Raw genomic sequence first — 19,259 nt, forward strand, 5'->3', positions numbered from 1 at the left:
CTGTTCGGCTGCACAGTGCCGGACAGAAGCCTTCTGTTCGGCACTGTGCAGCCGAACAGAAGGCTTCTGTTCGGTTGAGGGTTGCCGAACAGAAGGCTTCTGTTCGGCACCGTTCAGCCGAACAGAAGCCTTTTGTTCGGCGATCCAGTGCCGAACGGAGCACGAACCGTGAAAAAAAAAAAATTTCGAAACAAGGTGGAACACGTACCTTTGCGGCCGATTCTTCGTCCCAAATCACTAGTTGCTTGTCCATGCTTCGAATGGGGCTTAAATCTCCTTCAAAGATCGCCTAAACGATGTAAATGGATCGAGAGGTTTAAGGGGGGTTTGAGGGGTGTTTTTTTTTTCTTTGAGAAAATTTCAAGGGCAATATGGTAATTACACTAAAGGTTAGTTTGGGTATTTTTTTTTTGGTTTTTGGGGGGTGTCCTTAGCAATTAGGGGGGGGGGGGGGGGGGGGTGTATATAGAACCCCCCTTGGCTCGCCCGTTTCAAGTTGAGTAGCGAGATGTGCGCCTTGAGCTAAAGCTTGGGTCGCGCATCTCCTGAAGCGGAGGGAACTGCGCTAGGCTGGTTTCACAGAGCAGCGAACACCTCTTGCTCTCAACGGTGAAAGGACAACGGGCCACTGCCCCATTTTCCCTCTATGGCTCGCAGGCTGACAATTGCGGACAACCACTTTTTTTTTCTAGTTTTTTTGTCTTTTCTCCGTGCCCTTATTTCGAAGCCCCTCGAGAAAAATGGAATTAGGCTTCATATACCTGGAAAGGGAGCAGAATTGCAACCTCCAAATTTCGGTGATAAATTGGATTTTCAAGATCTTCGAACAATGTAAAATCCTTAACTTCGATGTAGAATTTATCTGAACAAATTCTTAAGTTCATATTCTTTTAATACTGAATTATTCTTCAAATCATTGCGTGTATCTCTTAGATCCGTGTCATCTTGTTTCGAAACCTACGCATGCATGACGTTCTTAATCAGAAAGCATCAGTCTTTTTCGCTTTATGCCCTATTGTCGCTTGATATATTCAGCCTGCTCATATAGTGAACTGCAGCCAAGATTCGATTTTTCAAGCAATGGAGTTGGTTTGAAAGCTTGATGTTCGTTGCCCTCTTTACTTGATTGTAGCTGTCACAAACACCACTTCATATGGCTGCTGGGTATAATAACACTTGTATCGTAAAGTTCCTGCTTGGGTGGCAGGGTCCGGAGAAGGTTGAGCTGGAGGCAAAGAACCTGGTAACTTAAAAGCAACGATATTTTGAAATTGCAATCAGTATTCACTCATTTGAATTAACTCTACCATAGAATTTATGATCTTTTGATCTATAGATACATGGGTATAAATTATTTTGCAGTATGGTGAAACACCTTTGCACATGGCAGGGAAAAATAAACGGCTGCAGTCACGTCTTCTTCTTGCTCATGGTGCTTTTCTGGAGGCCAAAGCCAATGTAAGCATTATCTCTGATCTGCGTTTGTTTTGCTGCTAAATTAGAGATCTTAAAACATTCATCCCTTTCATTTCGTGGATTATGTGATCCGTAATATGCTTTGATGTGCTGTTGGATTTTGGATTTCATGCAACTCTTTATTTTTTATTTGCTGCAGGATGGGATGACGCCACTACATTTAGTTGATTGGCATGCACTTCGAGCAGAAGATTGCATCACCTTGCTAGAGTTTTGAGAAGATCCGTGCGAGCGTGTGTTTAGTTCTACAACAATTATTCACTGAGAAGATTTTGGATACTTATACAGGATTAAGGAACCTAAAAAAATACCTTCCGACTAGCTTTCTTGGGTGAGGTCGTAGGTTGTGACGAATGATATCAGAGTGAACTCGGCCTATAGTCTACATGGACAACGGAACGCTGCAGCACGAGTTCATAGAGTCTGACCACGTGCTGATCGTGATGCTTGTTATTAGATTTGAATGGATTTAAACTCTTACCCTAATAAGGACTTGAACGGGCTTGAACGAGAGGAGTATATGAGGACTCGTGCATGCGTATATTTAGTCCTATATTGGTTATTCATCAAGAAGATCTTGGGTATTTATACAGGACTAAAGAATCCAAAAATACCTTCCGACTAGTCTTTTTGGGCGAGGTCTTGGGTTGTAACAAGTTTAATGCTAACTACAATGTCAAATATAATATATATTATGAACTTTCAAGTTGAACCCTACTTTTTTTTTTTTTTTTTCTTGTGAATTCTGGGGAAAAGGAAAAAGAAATTAAGCTACCTATATGTTGTTACACCACAGGAGGGCATGACCCCTCGTGGAAACTTCTTAATTGGCACATAGAAGAGCAAAGAAAGTGCAAAGCCCTTGAGTCAATGCTGTAAGGCAAAAGCCAAGATGGCAGATTTGGAAGCAGCTATATCAATCATCGTGGGATTGAATGAACTCAAGATGCATTTGCAGAGGCAGGCCTAGGGAATTCTTTTGATGAAAAGCAAAGAGCCATGGGCTTAAGTATGTATCGCTGCTAGAAGGCCTCCCCATATGGCTTTTCTGGGTAACCCTGGAACAGGTACTAGATGTCTTGCATGATTAGGCTTTTATGTTTGGATTTATTCTAGGTTAATGTCAGGAAACTTGCTTTGTAGCTTGCATGAGGTTCTTTCTGTTATTGATTTTACTGCTCGATGGCAAATCAAAATTTTGACATTATGCGTCAAGCATTCGAAGCACATTGCAAGATATTTAAGTCAGTAAAAGAATGCCAAGAAGTTTCTCTTTTGTAAAGAACATATAAAAACTTTTAACATTTTGATTGAATTGACTATATCAGTCCAACTTGCATGTACTGATACATGAGTAAAGTATTATATTGTCTTGGGTCAACAAACGCAAATCTTGGTTTTATTGCCAGATGTATCTTTCATTTAACTGGTGTCTTTGTTTCGATTAATGAATTTTGGACTGCCTTCATGATTGATAGGTAAAACCATGGTTGCTCGAGTCCTGGGCAAACTCCTTCATATGGTGGGCAGTTTGCCTCCTGAAATAATAACTGAAGTGCAAAGGAGATCTTATGGGAGAATTCGTAGGGCACACTGGACCAAAGACAAGGCAAAAGGTACACTCTTACTGATACATATTAATTTTGTGCTGAATTAAACAAGAATCAGAAGACTTCTCCTATTCTCTCAATCTGAATAGCCTATCAAGTATTTGATTGAGCCTATCAAATATTTGAAAATCGTTAAATTGATGCTTTCTAGTTATAATACAGATGGTATTCTCAAATTATGTACTGCCTTAATAAGTTCTGTATAAGCACTACGAATCCTCAAAGGTGCCACATAACTATCCCTGTTCTTAATATTTCTTTTCTTTCCATCCCCTTCTCTCACCCATTACCAATTACTGCTTTAATCAAATGGACTTTCTAATACATTGTGAAACATTGTAATTTGGCTTCTGCCGACCACAAAACTTCAAAGGTCATTCTTTTTGGATATATCAGATACCTTCATGGAGTTTTGGTATCTTCTGAGCTGGGCGAGATACCTTTGATTTGCGTTAACCTTAATGGTGCATTCAATATCCTAATCTTATATTAAACTCTTTTACAGATACAAGAAGCAGAGGGAGGAATTCTTTTTGTAGATGAAGCATTTCTTTACAGGTTGATACCAATGCAGAAAGCAGATGACAAGGACTAAAGTTTAGAGGCCTTAAAAGAATTATGTCAGTAATGGACAGTGGGAAGGTAGTTGTTATATTCACTGGATATTGTGAGCCGATGAAGCATGTTATCGACATAAAATGATGGTTTCAGTAGGAGTCTTTCACTTCAATAACTTCAGTCCAACCGAACTCGCCTAAATTTTACATTATTAATAATGAATAATCAAGATCATAAGTAGTGTATCGTATGGATTCAAGCTGCACCCATCTCGTACCGTGGAGGCTTTTGGCAGAATTAATCAACAGAGAGACCACAGAGAAACAGAGGAAAGAGATGAATGGGTTTTAATAGATCCACTGAATGAATGCTCGAGATAATTTGGATCTTCATCTTGATTTTGATTGCACGGATGCTGATAGGTTACAATTTCTATGAATGACTTGGAAGCAGGACTCAGGCTACTTCCACAGTGATGATATTTCCTGGCAGTTTAGAATGGTAGTTCTTTTTAGATCAGCTCTGCTGTTCTGTTGATCAATTTAATTGGAGCCAAATATCACAAAATATGCAAATTGGCATGTAACTCACATGAAGTGGCACTTCTCCAATTGACAATGCTTAAGCAGTTTACAAGTAAAAAAACGTTGCATTGTCTAAACTATATGTGGTTTCACATGTTTTGGACTCGAAGAAGCATGTTCTCTATCCTATAATATGACAACCAACTCGGAAAAAAAAAGAGGAAGCAGCCAATGTCACCTAATGTCTATAAGAAGACAATACCACACCAGCTGCACAACACATTATGTTCCAGTATATGGTGCATTACAGCACAAGCCACTTCCAAAAGATCTAGCCAGAGATCACCATTCACCTGGTGCTCTGTGCCCCACATGCTTCTTCAGGAGTATTATGCTGATTTTGTATTTATAAAAGGAACTTATATTCTTTATGAAAGTATCGATCAGAGAGTAAATGTACAGCATGAGCAACATGAAGAGAAATAATGAAATGACCCAACACCCGGAGGGTAGGGCAAGGCTTTCAAACTCAACAATGGCCCTCTTGGTTTGAACGCTTCCATAATTACGCTGCTCCTAACCTCCTGGCTGTGAGAATTTCGAGTCTCACATCAATGACTCTGGTTTATACATCGTATGAAGGTTTGCAGATGCAAGGACTCCACCTTGGATTCTTTGAGGGCATGTTCGATGATGCGATCTTATAGGATTTGGTCCAAGCATCCATGACTCAATACTCTGGCTTCCTAGTTTCAGGTTTTGCATGCAGTAGAATCTGAATCCAATCTTGGCTAAGAGAGGCAAGAATATGGCATCATTAAGTTTTAATTATACTTGCCCATGGAACATCTTAAAACTTCGAGTGAAGCTTCACCTTTCGCTTCAGAAAAATCCAAATTATGAGGAGGGCCTCAGGAGGACTACCTTGCATGCTGTTTGGTCCAATGGTATTCTAATTGCAATGTTTAATCTAAACAGCGCAGCTTTATATTGGGACGCAGTTGAATATGAATATTGAGCAAACCTGTCTCCAGCGATCATACTTCAGAATCCCAGCCATATCAGAAATTGAACACCAAGTGCACCCTTTTTTGAGGGCAACACTTTGTTGAACATGCTTATGTATGTGTTTCACAATTTTTCCTGTAAAGGTGTCCATTTCTTTAGACAAGTGATGAAGTCACAAGAAATTAACTGATAGCTAAGTGATGACAAAAGCATGATTGTCAAGAGACAAGTTTGTGGTGCTCAAGTAAAGAAAGCAAATGTACAGTAAGCAAACCTGAGCATGTAAAGAACGGAAGAAAAACAGGGGTAGAAAGTACAATAGTAATAACCACTTTTTTTGATTATGTAAAGGGGAGAATTAACTAAGATGGTATTGGCATGAGTAAAGTAATACGCAAAACCAGTAAGGAGAGCAACTGTTTCTGTCTAGAGGGTCTAAAAAGACGAAAGCTGTGAGAAAAATTTTGCAAATACTAGGGGTAACAGACAACAAAGCTCTTAACGGGAATGAGTAAGCTACTAAAAACATAAAGAAGGCTCAGGCTCCAGATAGATGGGATAAGGCTTCTTGACTGCAGTTGGCTATGATATATAACTATAAATCAAGGTACGCCGTAACGGTACCGGTAGGCATACCGGTTGCCTACCGGACCGATACGGTTCCGATTCGGACTAGTATGAACCGGTATGGATAGAGTTAAGCGCGCGCGCTACCCCGCGCGGGCCAATGCAAACCAGTCCGGTTCGTACCGGTACACTGCGAAAACCGTTTTTCATGACAAAACCGTACCGGTTGGCGATGGTAGGCCGGAACCGTTTTTCACGATTGAACCATACCAGTTGGCGCCGATTCCGGTACGGTATGTGCTGAACCGGCCCAAACCATGCTATGAACACATGAACCACTAAAGGATGACATGCTATATAATAATAGCAACATCAGATCGTTTAACCATCAAAAGAAAGAGGAAAAAAATCTGGTTAATAATGACAGGACAAAATTTACAGTCCACCTACTGTCATGGATATAAAACCCAAAGGAAATCTGGTAAAGTATATCCTGGTTTAGATTTTATCCATGCTCTTGTAGCAACTCTTCTCATGTTATACAATAATAAACTTTCAACAGAAAAAGTTAATGTCTTGGGTTAAGATCTCAGAGGAGCCTATTTATATTTTTTAGATATTTAGGGACATGAGTTTGGGGTTTCTTCTATATTCTTTGAATTGCTCTCCTCATCTCCATGTTTTTCCATCCATTTTAAGTTGTAGAGTGGGCAGTCTAATTTGCTATGCTTGTACAGCAAATTGAAGCTTTCAAAGAACACATTTATGTATAAAGATAGTGATATAATATTATTGATTTATCAAGGCTCAAAATATAGGCACACCTTCTTGAGATTGTATATAGATGCAACATTATCACTAATGACATGTAACCAAATCTGACATTCTAGTTGACCTATCAATTCTTGAGTTCTGGGACAGAGTACAAGAAAAGCTTAGTTGTTCAGACAAGAACAGCCATTTGATCAGTGCCCTTCCTCTTCATATGTCAAATTTGTAAACTGTCATGGTCTGGTCTATTAAGATGTTTATGTTTCCTACCAAAAGAAAAAATGATGTTTATGTTGGGTAACCGGTCCCTAGTTGAGAAAAGCATTCCCAACATTTCTTACACTATCTGTGATGTTCCTGAGAATTTAGTACTTCACTTTCCAAGTTTCATTCTAATAGCAAAATAACTTTGTACAGCATAGGGCTGGCAATATGATCGACCATGATGCCATAATATAGTGTTGCCAAAAGAAAATATTTACAAATTTTCCAGACTATTCGAAGTTCAAACACCTCTTATCCTTTTTTTCGAAAAAATGCTTATATTGTTGCTAATCTCTCCCCTTAGGCCCCTGCCTATCAACACATGTACTCACTGATATATGATCCATGTTGGTCCTTTTGGAAGATCCTAATCACTCTCTATCTTCCCTCATAAATACTTTTAATATTTTCTGGCATAAAACACCAAATCAGACATTATTGAAAAATTCTTCAGTGCCTATGCCATCTACTTCAGGGAGTGCCTTATATTTATGCAAACAAATATAATTATAAATATTTAATTTTTCAGTAAGTCTGATATTTAACTAATCAAGATATCAACTTGAAACTATCAGCCAAGAAGAGAGGGGAAGAGAGGGGGTGGGTTTAGTATTTTATGGGGAACCCAAAAGATTTGTCCCTCTTTTATTTCTTTCTTTCAGTCTTTCTCTATTTTGGAAACTCAATGGGAGTAGCACCATCCCAAGTCAAATTCTGGACCTCTCTGAGGAAAGGGTGCCACCTGGCTGAGATAAGTCTGATTGGTGAAACTTGGAAGCTCTTCAATAATGGTCGAACAATCCCTTCCATAATCCGAAGCTTCTCTAGAACGAATGTTTTTGCATTGATTATGATGTTTTTATAATTTATCTTCTTTTTCTTTCTTGGTTTTGGGGGAAGATTGCTAATTATCTAGATTGCATATGATTGCTTCTTAATTGTTTGTGACTTTTGACCTCATGAAAATATAAAACACATAATTCATCAATTACTTCATGAAACTTGCATCTATTTTTACTATGTTTGGCAATTACATTAAAACCCAAAAAGTATATGGGAGGATAGATGCAGGCATGCATTTAGTCCCAAATTGGTTGTATGCTAGGGAGGCCTTGGGATCTTATACAAGACCAAGGGACCTAAATAACACTTTTTCAGCTAGCTTTTTTGGGTGAGTTCCTGAGTCGCTACAAAAGGTATCAGAGCAAACTTGACCAATGGCCCATGTGTGACTAAGGGATGTTGTAGCATCGGTTGTTTTTGGGCTGACCACAACCCGATTGTAGTTCGCAAAATGTTTATGAGATGTAATAATGTTTACCCTTAATTTAGCAATGATGCTAGGGCTTAAACAGGGAGGGTACATGAGGATTCGTGCAAGCATGTGTTTAGTCCATATTGATTGTGTGTTGGGGAGGTCTTAGATGCTTATACAAGGCCAAGGAACCCAAATAACACCTTCTTGGACAGTCTTTTTGGGTGACATCTTGGATTGTTACTGTATATATGGGCAACAAATTGTCAAGGGGAAATAGGATATATCTATGAGATTGCATGTCAAATCTCCATTGTAATAAGAGTCCAACAACTTTTCACATATCTAATCAGATAATGCAACTTTCGAATAAAGGTTCAGTATGAATTTAAATGAAACCACAATGAAGCAAACCGACATAACATGGTAGAATTAGCTATATATTTATAAAAACAAAGTCTAGTGAAGAAGAATCTTACCATATTGTCTTTAATGAACTGAGTCCATGTGTTCATCATCAATTTTTCCAATGGCTTCAAGTATTGACGAGTATGTAATGAGATCATATTCAAATCCCTTTGACTTCATCTCTTTCATCAATTTAGCTGCCTCCTCAAACATACCAGCATGGCTTAGAACACCAAGAATTGTGTTGTATGAGACAGCATCTGGTTTAATGTTAGATTTCTTCATGTTCGAAAGCATCTCCATTGCTCGGTGTGGGCCACCTGTTTTTCCCAGTCCATTCAAAATGATGTTGAGAGAATTTATATCTGGAACACAACCTTGTTCTTGCATTGTTCGGAGCAAGGTTTGAGCTTCGTCTATCATGCCAATCCTTACCATTCCAGACATGAGGGCATTGTAGGCATAGACATCAGGAGTGCATCCCAATTTCTTCATTTCATCAAAAAGATCTATTGCATCATTAAGACGCCCACATTTACCAAAATGCTTTATCATCACAGCATATACTCGAGAAGTGGAAGAACCACAGTTTTCTTTTAATTCCTGAAATAGCTCATTGGCAGCTTCATACCGTTTTGCTTTTCCAAGAGCATCAATTAGGCTACAATAGGCTGCTGGACAGGGGGGGAAACCCTTCTCATCCATCTCCTCAAGAAGCAACATGGCTTTTTCCACTCTATTGCTTTTGCAGAATCCATCAATGAGAATGGAATAGGTGAAGGCACTAGGAGCAATTTCTTTTTCCTTTAGTTTTTCGAACCAGGAAGCAACCTCTGTTGCACGAGATTTTGATTCAAAAAGTGCTTTGATGATGGTATTATATGTAACCACATTTGGCACACATTGCAAAGATTCCATCTCCTCGAAAAGCTTAATGACATCATCCAGACGCCCAGCCTTGCTCAAAATGTTCATCAAATTATTCATGAGGATTGTGTCTGGCTTACAGCCCTCCCGCCGCATTTCAAGAAAGAAGTCATATGCCTCTTCTACTCTCCCAGCCTTACCAAGACCTTTTATCAACTCAGTATAAGTAAAGACATTTGGGGAACAACATTGATCTCTCATTTCACGGAACAAACTCAGAGCCCTCTCAATATTTGCTGACTTAAAAAACATGCCCATCAAAGTGGTATAAATCTTTGCTGTGGGTTGCAATCCGTTCTCTTTCATCTCCTCAAATAGCCTAATAGCGGAGTCCTCACGACCCAGCTTGCAGAAAGTGGCAATAAGAGCATTGTAAGTAACGGTGTCGGGAAAGCAATTACCTTCATTGCACATTTCATTGTAGAGCTCATGCACCTTTTCGTAATGGCCCTCCTGCATCAGCATGATGATCATGCTATTGTAAGCATGTGCAGTTGGCCTGCATTTCCGAGCCTTTATCTGATAAAAAATCAAGCATGCCTTGTTCACCATCTTTGCCCTCCCCAAGATCTTAATAATCTCAGATAATTCGGTAGGGGTAATGATACAACTGCTTTTAACCATGTCTTGGATATTTTTCCACATCTCGCCTACCAGTCCGGCTCCATCCAAACAATGTATCAAGGCCATATACGTGGTGGAATCATGCTCAAAATTCCTCCTTTTTGCGGCCCATCTGAAGAACTGCATCTTCACCCCAATCTCAACATCTGTTTTCATTACTTCGCGAACCAATCGGTGATCAACCTTCAACCTCAGCACCTCCAAGGCCTTCTCAGCATCCGATCCCCACTTAAAAATCTTCAGTATTCTCACGAACCTCTCGTCGAGTGCACGAACGGACCGCTCGTACCTTGGTGTTGCTCGTGAGGCTGCGCTGTCATCTCTGAGACTTGGAAGTCTGAACATCTGAACTATTTCATTTTCTACACAGTTCCATAGTGTTTAATTAATCAAATATCCATCAAAATATTAGTAAAAGTTGAAAGTATTAACGAGACGTTAAGGAACAAACTAAAGCAAAGCAATCCATATATGAAATTGTGCTTGGTAAGTTTTAGTTTTAAAGATAACGATAAAGGATATCATAACAAGTATTCTGTTCTCGAATTTCGACTGCATCCTATTTAGCTTTCCCATGAACAAACACTCTGGAGAATTTTTTTTCTCATCGGTCTACCACCTGGTCTGAATTTTTTGCAGTATAACAAGATAGCTTCAGTGCAGCAAAGCCCAGAAATTAAAACCTTATTTTTTGTTGTAAAAAGGAGTTATCGTAAAGCCATGATTTTTTCGGAGGGGAGTATACTATGCCTCTCACCTGTTTGCTTTAATCTCCTGCTGAGCTGCGGTGAGGAAGATACGCCCCGCTTCGGAAGGAGAGCAGCGGCCCTTCTGGAGGGCCGCATTTCTCTTCCCAAACGCCAACTATTCATGCGAGATGGGATTTCAACCCAACTCCACTGGCGAGGAAGCAGAGCTGATTGTCGAGAGCGTCGTTGTCTCGAGCCCCGAAGCCACCGCACGGCTGCAAGCCGTGATTCGCACGAGACTTGGACGGTTTGGTCGCGGTGAATTTTAGCCTGGAGAGGAGTGCATGTTCAGCCTTTGCGTACTGTATTTTGTACCATGGGTTCGGTGTCAGCGTGGCTGCCGAAAAGCAGAGGATTTTGATGGAAGGCTGTGATCCGATCAGAAAAAGAAGATTTATTGAAGGAAGTAGTATTTATTGAAAAAGAGCTGTGCTAGGCCCGTGGGCTGTGTGACTTGTCCGGAGATGGAGGAGACCATTTTCTACGCCCTCATAGATTGCCTACGGGCCAGACAGATATGATGCTATGATTCGGGCCAGCCAGATCAGTGGCAGAGGTGGTTATCTATCGAAGAGTTTCTACAATTCCTAAAGGACTCGGCACAGAGATCTATGTTTGATTGAGAGAGGGGGACATGTGCTGCCTATCTAGCCTGCTAGTGTTGGCTGGATAGGAATGCCCGAGTCTTCGAGGGAGTCAGCCCTCACCCGAGGATGATAGCGGCTAGAGTCCTTATGCAAGCGGCTGAGATCACCAGCGCTGCAGAGATATCACCTGAGTTGGCTAGGGACATCTAAAGCCCCCATTCTGCTCACACAGCGTCCAGAACAGTACTCGTCTCCTGGGTGCCCCCATCCCTTGGTTTCTCAAAGTGAACTTTGACGGCAGTGTGGATGATGAGGAGAAATGCAATGGCATGGGGTTCGTTATCCGAGATCATGACACCAGATTAGTTGCGGCAGGAGGCTCGCATACTTTTGACTCGTCAGGGGTGTATGCCGAGCTCAGAGCAGCCTGAAAGGGCATTTTCTATGCGAAGCGGATATTGGGTGTGGACCGTATTATTCTTGAGGGCGATTCGGCCACAGTGGTTGAGTAGATCCGGGGACGAGGACTCACTGCTGAGGATTGACCGCTAATCCTTGAGATTCACAGGTTGATGGAGGAGTATGACTCCCTCCAGGCTTCACACGTGTTTAGGGAGGTCAACAGGGTGGCCTCTTATGCGGCCCACCACTTCGGTGGTTTTGTTTGGGTTGGGAGTGGAGCTGCTCCAGGGCCATTATGTAGTGTTTTATTTTCTAATTTCGTTGGCTGCATTCACACCCGCAGCGTGTGAGCCGCCGTTGCAAAAAAAAAAAAAAAAAAAAAATATTTTTGACTAAAATTCTGCCGCATTTAATTATGGTTATGATTTTATTATTAATTAGATATTGAGATGTATTCAATAGATGGCCGTGATTTCATCAACTGAGAATTGCTGCTTGATGGATCCATACAATTTAAAGAAATAAAGAACCGGCGTTCATAAATTATCATTTTTTTTTTAATAAAAGGAAGAGGGTCGTACATCCAAAATTTATTCCACCAGTAAGAAGCTCACAACATCAATGGCACCTAGCAAGCTTATAAAGTACTGAAAACAGTTGGCAGCTCTAGCGATGGAAGGTTAGCCGATCAACAAATATGTATGAACAATGGTTTATCACATCTGAAATGGAAGTAAATTTGTTAAGAAAGATTTTTTTTGCCTCTCTTTTATTACCCAAAAAGTGGATCAGTTCATATCCATCCGGATCCATTTTTAATCCAAATTTATCCGAATATGCATAAAAATTTGAGCATCCAACTAACATCCATATCTATCAAAAAAAAAAGAGAGGATATGAATATAGATAGATAATTATCTGAACTGTATTTGAATATCCAATTCTATTTGTAACTCTATTTAATTTTGTATGACATTCATGAATTTTTTGTTAAAAAATAAATGATCACATTAGCATGCTATTAACTTAATTTATCATTCACTTAGTAATATCTTTGATTCTGTCGCTATAAAATTTAATTATTTGATTTCTATCTATATTTATATTTATATTTTTGGTATTCAATATGGATATAAATTTTTGTATCCGTCTAACATTCGTATCCATATTCATCAAATAAAATAAATATGAATATGAATATGCAAGTATCTGATCAGTACTTCATCTGATTTCAGCCCTACAAGACAGTTCCAAGTTGGTCCCTATTATTGGTGATACATCAAAATTTAGAGTCTGCAAATATAGCTCTATCATTTTTTTTCTTTTATTTTTGGAATTTTGAGTGGGGGTTATCTCTTGATCCATCACATCATCTCTTGGCCAAAGGAGTGCACTAGGACGTGAAAGTAGTGAAGCGGACGACGGATCACTATTATAAAGATTGAGGATTCAGATCATGCGTTACTTCAATGGTGCTTTAGCATATATAAAAAATAAATATATGGTATACGCCCGTAATAAGGCTGAGTTTGGAAAGGTAGATAACCTTTTCAGAGTTTGATAATTTAGTTTTCTAAATTATTTTTTCACGCAACCCAAATCTGGAACCGCACCTGATCATGAATAGATACACTTTGACTCATTCGATCCAAAGCCCTACAACTAATCATGGCACTGGGACTTGACCCGACTTATGGAACCAAAACCTAAATCCCACCCATCAGATCACTTCACATATATTATTAATTTATTATATATCTCCGTGAAATAAACTGATTTAAGAGAGCAGTTAGATTTTTTTTTTCTTTTGCTACGCTAGATGGCTTGTCCCAACCTAGTATGAATATATATAAAAAAATCAAAATATAATAAGCCATAGAACGCTTTAGGCAGCTCCTCCACACGAGTCTAAAAATCCCCCCGAAGTGATTTGCCATAAAGATAGCCACCAAATCTACTGATCCATTAGTCTTTCTATAGACATACTTTGTCTTGAAGATAGTAGTCATGCCCCAGATGTCCTAAAGTAGGGGGTGCTGTCCCCCACGTCACCAGTACACCTTCGAATTTAGCTGATCACAGTAGCCCAGTCACCTTTATGGCATTGACCCACAGTACATACTGAATATGACCATTCACTCAGGAAGCAACCCCCCTTGAAAAGAATTTAGATAAAGATGCAAGATGAAGAGTTCTGGTTTAATAAATGGAATTCATCTCTAAGCCACATATATACATGCTACATAACTATATTATCTAAAACTAGTAAGAGAAATTAAACAGCCACCACTTGAAAGGGCAAGAGGCATATGCCTAAAGTTCTAAAACGCTTCCCTGGTCATACCCTTCTTCCAAGCCTCCCTGCCCCTTTGCCTTTCCACCACCAGGTTCAACATACTCAGAAATCTAACAAGAAAATGGCGACAATCATATGCATCATAACTCTTTCCAAAACAATAGTGTTAGAAAAGAAAGATCCCAGCATGGATTATCCATTTTATAAGGAGAATTACAACTGCTACCAGCATAGCAGGTGAGCAACAACTAGATAATTTGTGGCAAATAACCAGAGTATGATTACTTGGGATTCCAATAAATGACTGACTCAGAGTACAATAATAAATCACTGACTCATATAGGTTATGAAATTGTTTATAAGTTATGCTTTTTTTTTTTCAAAAAAAAATCCCTTAATGGAAAAGTTGAGCGACATTGTTAGCTTAGAAAATAATAAATTAATTTTAGATATGAATTAATACAAAAATTGAATCCTGCATTACAAAAACAGTGTCGCAAGCTGTCTGGTCATTAAAGCAAGAGGTAAGGAAATCCAAAGTTTTAAGCGCACATGGCTTGAAAAGGAAATTAAATAACATCTTCTATGGAAGAAAATGTGGTGGTTTTTTTAATAGCTTTTCCAACATCTCGAAAATAGAAAATACTGACAGAACTCAAAGCAACACTTTACCTGCTTAATTGTGGTGCAAAATAGCACCAAAAGAATCAAAACTCAAAGCTGCAATATCAAGCTATTGGAGATGGTGATGCATAAATATTACCATAACAATTGCCATCAAGCCCAGACACATATTTTAGCTCAGTTGATGAATCTTGCCACTAATGATCTCCTATCATGAACCATGTCTTAAAGAATGCTTCCTGAGTCCTTGTTAATGCCTCTTTTGATTATTCCTGAGTCTATTGGTTTGTTTGCAGCATTTCACCTGAAAAACAAATGAAATACAAATAAGGCTTTCTTATCGCCTTCCTTGCAGCTGACAAAGCCATGTTGATCAATTTTATCCTACAAATTTAGAAAATTGAATGGATCTACAAATTCCTGATAATCCAAATTCCCTGAAAAAGGATAGGAATAGTCAGATAGCCTTGACCTTACAGGAAAAAAGGGACCATTTGCCTTTGTTAAATCAAAGTTTGGCAAGGATGGGAAGAGATACATGAATGTAATTCCATACACAACTGGCCTTTAAAAAAAAAGTGTAGTGCCATTTCCTGCTGCGAGACTAATCCAACACTGAAGTTACTGTGTCACTATTACTCATTGTCTAAGCACAATATATCATAGAGGCATAAGCTATCCATTCAAAATTGTTAGTATTAATAACAATTATGGATAAGCTAAACTCCAAGTAACTTAGTGGACAGCGGAAAAAGTCTTGAAGAACCTCCTATTTATATTTCCTTATAACGTGTACAGCTAATGCAGTCTAATTGAGTCATCATCTATTTTGATCTGAATCACAAATCATCTACAGTATACATATCTCATTAAACAGCCGACAAGATCATCCAACTTCAGCTATCGGAGACACCACATCACAAAATGCCTATCATATTCTACATGCGAACCAACCTTACTTCATGTCATCAAAGTTTCCCAAGCATGATTGGCTTCACTAATTATGTTAATATAGATGTCCTAAGTATTTAATCACACCATAGGGACCTTGCTGCTCTGATACCAAACCACATATAGTTTCTATAGTCCAATCACTGTCAGATAACCATGAGAAGATTACACGAGTGGGTTAAATCACAATGAAGGGAAAATCCATATGCAAATTAAAATGGAAGCAAGGAGATGTCGAGTCACTGTTCAAACAAGGGGAAAGGACAGACAAATATATGCACATGTATATGTAGCAAATACTCATATTTTACTTCTTTCCTTAAAAACTATAAAATATCATAAAGCAGTGGATCAAAATTAGTGCATTAGAGAAAAGCAATGGACTTGCAAAAAACAAGGACAGTGAATATTAAATAGAGGTGCTTGATTAGCATGCATAAAAAAACTGAGGAGACCTTAGTAGTGGTTCAAATTTATCGTAATGGACATGAGAACAGGGGAAACTCAATTAGGATTTGGAGGATCTCAAAAGGTGGTGGGAGTCTACAGGACTGCTCTTTTACCTTTTCTTAAGTTTCATATCCACTGTTTTTGATTTGTGATTGAGATTTACATAAACTCTGCGCTACAAAGGAATACAAGTGTTAAGTTAAAAATTTATATAAGCTAATAAACAACCTATAGCAATCGATGCATAAAAATAAACAACGTAAAAATATATACAGGGTTATGAAAACCCTGCTTGAACAAGAATTGATTGATATAGTTTAACAAGTATACCTTTTCCAAGAGACCTAGTAACATGTCTGTTTGGAAAGATCTTTCATGAGCTGTGTCTACCATTATGACATTAGTACAAAGACAACATAAATAGATATTGGTATCCCAAACTATTGTGCCAAACAGAAGGTAATATGCTTTAAAGGTGAAATCATAAGATATTGGTAAAGGAAAAGATCTACAAACATTGATAGAGGTACAACATTATTAATGCATGGACTGCTAGCATGGTAAACTTCTTCAATTACTTAATTCATATGGGAAAGAAAAATAGCAACATAGAAGAATCCCAAAATGTTATGTCACCACTATATGCTTTTGATATTTGTGGGAAAGAAAACTTTGTGTGCAGTAGAACGAGCCAAATAGTTGTATGAATCAGACAGATAGGGTATAAAAAAAAGAGACACGCACAGAAGACAAGAACCAAAAAATAATAAAATGGTGAATATGATACCTAGCAACATAGTGATGTATGGAATTAGACAGTGTATTTGAAAAGCTGGAGTTACAACAACTCAGGAAAATCTGGAGCTAAACTGAGTAAAGATGCATCCAGATGAGTTAACAACAGATGAGGATATCATGGTGAGGAGAGTGAATGTTATGTATGTTTAACAGAAGTAAGTAAGAGTGAATCGGAATAGTACATTTCTTTCTTCAGCACCTAAATATATATGAGATAGGAAACCATCTATGTTAAAATTTGTAGCAGATCACTATACTTGATCAGGAGAGGATCATCCATCAATTCTTTGAGCAAAACCCACTCCTTAACTTGCTGCCTTTATTGAGTACCATGCAAGTCTTGTGGTACTTTAAAAAAAAATCATAATAGGGAATCTACAATGATTTGAAGCTCTCAGGTACTTTAAGCATCTGTTTTCATATGATAAATGTCAGTCATATGTCAAACAGCACAAGCAACACAGCAGGTTTACCACAGAGCATAGGCAGCGACTTGAACAAAGAAAACATGCCTTTTAACCCTCAATAACAATATATCAATACCAAACAATCCAATAAACATATAGTTACAGCATTGGACAACTGAAAAAATAAAATCGCAAATACTTGAAACAAGGAAGAATTGCGGCAATATATCGCTCACAGCAACCAAGACATTTTTCTCTTGGGCACTCATAGTTAAGTGAAGTTCTGGAAGCAATAATCACATGAACAGCCAATTGCTCAGGCTGGGTGCAAGCTACAACTCATTTCAGCCCAGCCTGCCTTTTTAAGATAATGAGGAAAAAGAAGTACATATAAAGTTCATCAGGATTAGTCTTTCAAGTTATAATTTCCTGCTCTGAAAACATCACAGCTATATCTCAAAGCTTCATTTGCTCGTGTAGTAAGAAATGCAAGTTCCAGTAGATCAGTTATATTCACAATATAGTAAATGATAGTATCACTTGTTGTTACACTTGAATGCAAAAAAAAATTAAACTAGCGGATGAATAACATTGTTTAAAATAATTAAAGTGTTAGAAAGACTCCTCCAGGCAATTGAAACCCTTAAGAATACATTTTAGGTAAGGTATTTAAACAGTAAACACCAACAACACAACTAGGAAAGCTGATAAGAATTAAATTAACTATCTCAATCAAAAAAGAGAAAAGAAACAAAGACATGAAAAATTTTCAATTCCAGTTGGTACAATTCTATCTTCTAGCATCAGTATACATCAATATCGGCCATCTAGAACAACTATTTCACCCTGTATAATACTCACATTGCATGAAAAGCTAAATATTTCATATTGATTCCCTTCGACAGTTAATATAAAAAGTCTTTCTAGGGTTAAATATTAATTGTTCATGCAACCACTCCCACTAACTACATAAATAATGCCCTGCAAATCAGCCAGCAAGTACAACACAAGGAATCTCAAGGAAGAATCATGAAAAAGATATTAAAAAAGTATCAGTTATCTAGCATTGCATATACGGGCATCAAACAGCAGCATGGAAAACAAAAAGAAGTTGAAATAACCTAGGTCTACTGCAAGAAAGATTTCAAGTGACTCCAAGAACCCAATTCTTGAAGAGAGTAGCAGCACCAGATAGAAAGATATATTGAAGTGCTTGTAACTCCAAGAACCCAATTCTTGAAGATAATAGCAGAAGCATTAAATAGGAAGAGAAATTGAAGTACCTATAGCTCCAAGAACCCCATTGTCGGTGCCTACTCCATTGCAAGAACGATTTCAAGACAACTCCACGAATTCAATTCTTAAAGAGGGTAGCGGGAAGTATTGAACACAAAAAGAAACCGAAAGGCCCTGATCTACTAGACGAAAGATATCAACAGAACTACAAAAGCCAAATTCTTGAAGAGCGTAGGAAAAGCATTGAATGCAAAAATAAAAATAAAAAAACCCTGTTCTATTGCAAGAAAGGTTTCAAGAAAAATTCAAGAACCGAATTCTTGAAGGGGATCTCTAGGATTGAGATGCAAACCTGCGGATCTTTGTGATCTTTCCGCTTCCGTCTCTCTGACGATTATGGTTGTGGTGTGATCCTCTGCTACTAGATAAAGAATGGAACTCTGATGCTTGTACACCGGCATCCGAACGTAAAGAATCCTCATGCATTAGGGTTTTCAGGGTTTTTGATGGAAGGGGAAAGAAGCCACGAGGAGGAGAGAAGGGATTGAGAGACGAAACGATCGAAAGGATTAACGGAAAGCAAAGGAGAGTACCTGGAGGAGCAGGACGGAGGGGTGGAGACGAAGAGCCTGCTCCGCCTCCCATATCGTCGCCGAGGCACGTCCGAGCCAGGCTTCAAGAACTGAGCCATGGCCAGCCGCTCTCCGCTCCCCGCTCCATGGCGGTTCTTCCTAGAGCGGCCCAACGGAAAAAATTTCGGCAGAGCA

At 38.7% G+C, this 19,259-nt stretch overlaps 2 protein-coding genes, 1 long non-coding RNA gene and 1 pseudogene across 5 annotated transcripts; 2 read left to right on the plus strand and 2 right to left on the minus strand.

The window, feature by feature from the left end:
• Nucleotides 1-478: 478 nt before the first annotated feature.
• LOC148703557 (signal recognition particle RNA) lies at nt 479-628 on the plus strand (annotated as a pseudogene).
• Nucleotides 629-2,962: 2,334 nt separating this feature from the next.
• LOC103710930 (uncharacterized) lies at nt 2,963-4,211 on the plus strand. The gene is given in 7 exon segments (XM_008796860.6): nt 2,963-3,039; nt 3,041-3,092; nt 3,592-3,700; nt 3,703-3,792; nt 3,795-3,937; nt 3,939-4,062; nt 4,065-4,211. Coding segments are annotated over 7 exon segments (651 nt in total). The 3' UTR covers nt 4,121-4,211.
• Nucleotides 4,212-4,566: 355 nt separating this feature from the next.
• On the minus strand, nt 4,567-11,122 carry LOC103710896 (Pentatricopeptide repeat (PPR-like) superfamily protein). 2 transcript variants are annotated; one of them, XM_008796821.5, is made up of 3 exons: nt 10,750-11,122; nt 8,513-10,354; nt 4,567-5,311 (listed from the first exon to the last, which is right to left on the minus strand). In XM_008796821.5, the coding sequence occupies exons 1-2, from the start codon at nt 10,862-10,864 to the stop codon at nt 8,523-8,525; spliced, it is 1,947 nt and encodes a 648-aa protein (XP_008795043.3). In that variant the 5' UTR covers nt 10,865-11,122; the 3' UTR covers nt 4,567-5,311; nt 8,513-8,522. The 2 variants fall into 2 exon arrangements, with proteins under 2 accessions (XP_008795043.3, XP_088578492.1); XM_088722366.2 differs by having other exon boundaries at nt 8,513-10,616; nt 10,750-10,998.
• Nucleotides 11,123-14,819: 3,697 nt separating this feature from the next.
• On the minus strand, nt 14,820-19,258 carry LOC148703558 (uncharacterized). 2 transcript variants are annotated; one of them, XR_015987359.2, is made up of 3 exons: nt 19,086-19,258; nt 18,845-18,938; nt 14,820-14,954 (listed from the first exon to the last, which is right to left on the minus strand). It is a non-coding gene; the product is annotated as an uncharacterized LOC148703558 (long non-coding RNA). The 2 variants fall into 2 exon arrangements; XR_015987358.1 differs by having other exon boundaries at nt 18,845-18,932; nt 19,086-19,225.
• Between the last annotated feature and the right edge of the window lies 1 nt (nt 19,259).

This window comes from Phoenix dactylifera, chromosome 5 (genome assembly GCF_051530095.1).
Source record: "Phoenix dactylifera cultivar Ajwa chromosome 5, Ajwa_hap1_PhDact_Kaust_v1.1, whole genome shotgun sequence".
Lineage (NCBI taxonomy): Eukaryota > Viridiplantae > Streptophyta > Magnoliopsida > Arecales > Arecaceae > Phoenix > Phoenix dactylifera.

Excerpts from the sequence above, each read along its gene's own strand:
- LOC103710896 (XM_008796821.5), bottom strand. The coding sequence starts at position 10,864 with ATGAATAGTTGGCGTTTGGGAAGAGAAATGCGGCCCTCCAGAAGGGCC. Across the intron at positions 10,355-10,749 it reads CAGGAGATTAAAGCAAACAG|AAAATGAAATAGTTCAGATG; the intron begins GTGAGAGGCATA and ends GGAACTGTGTAG.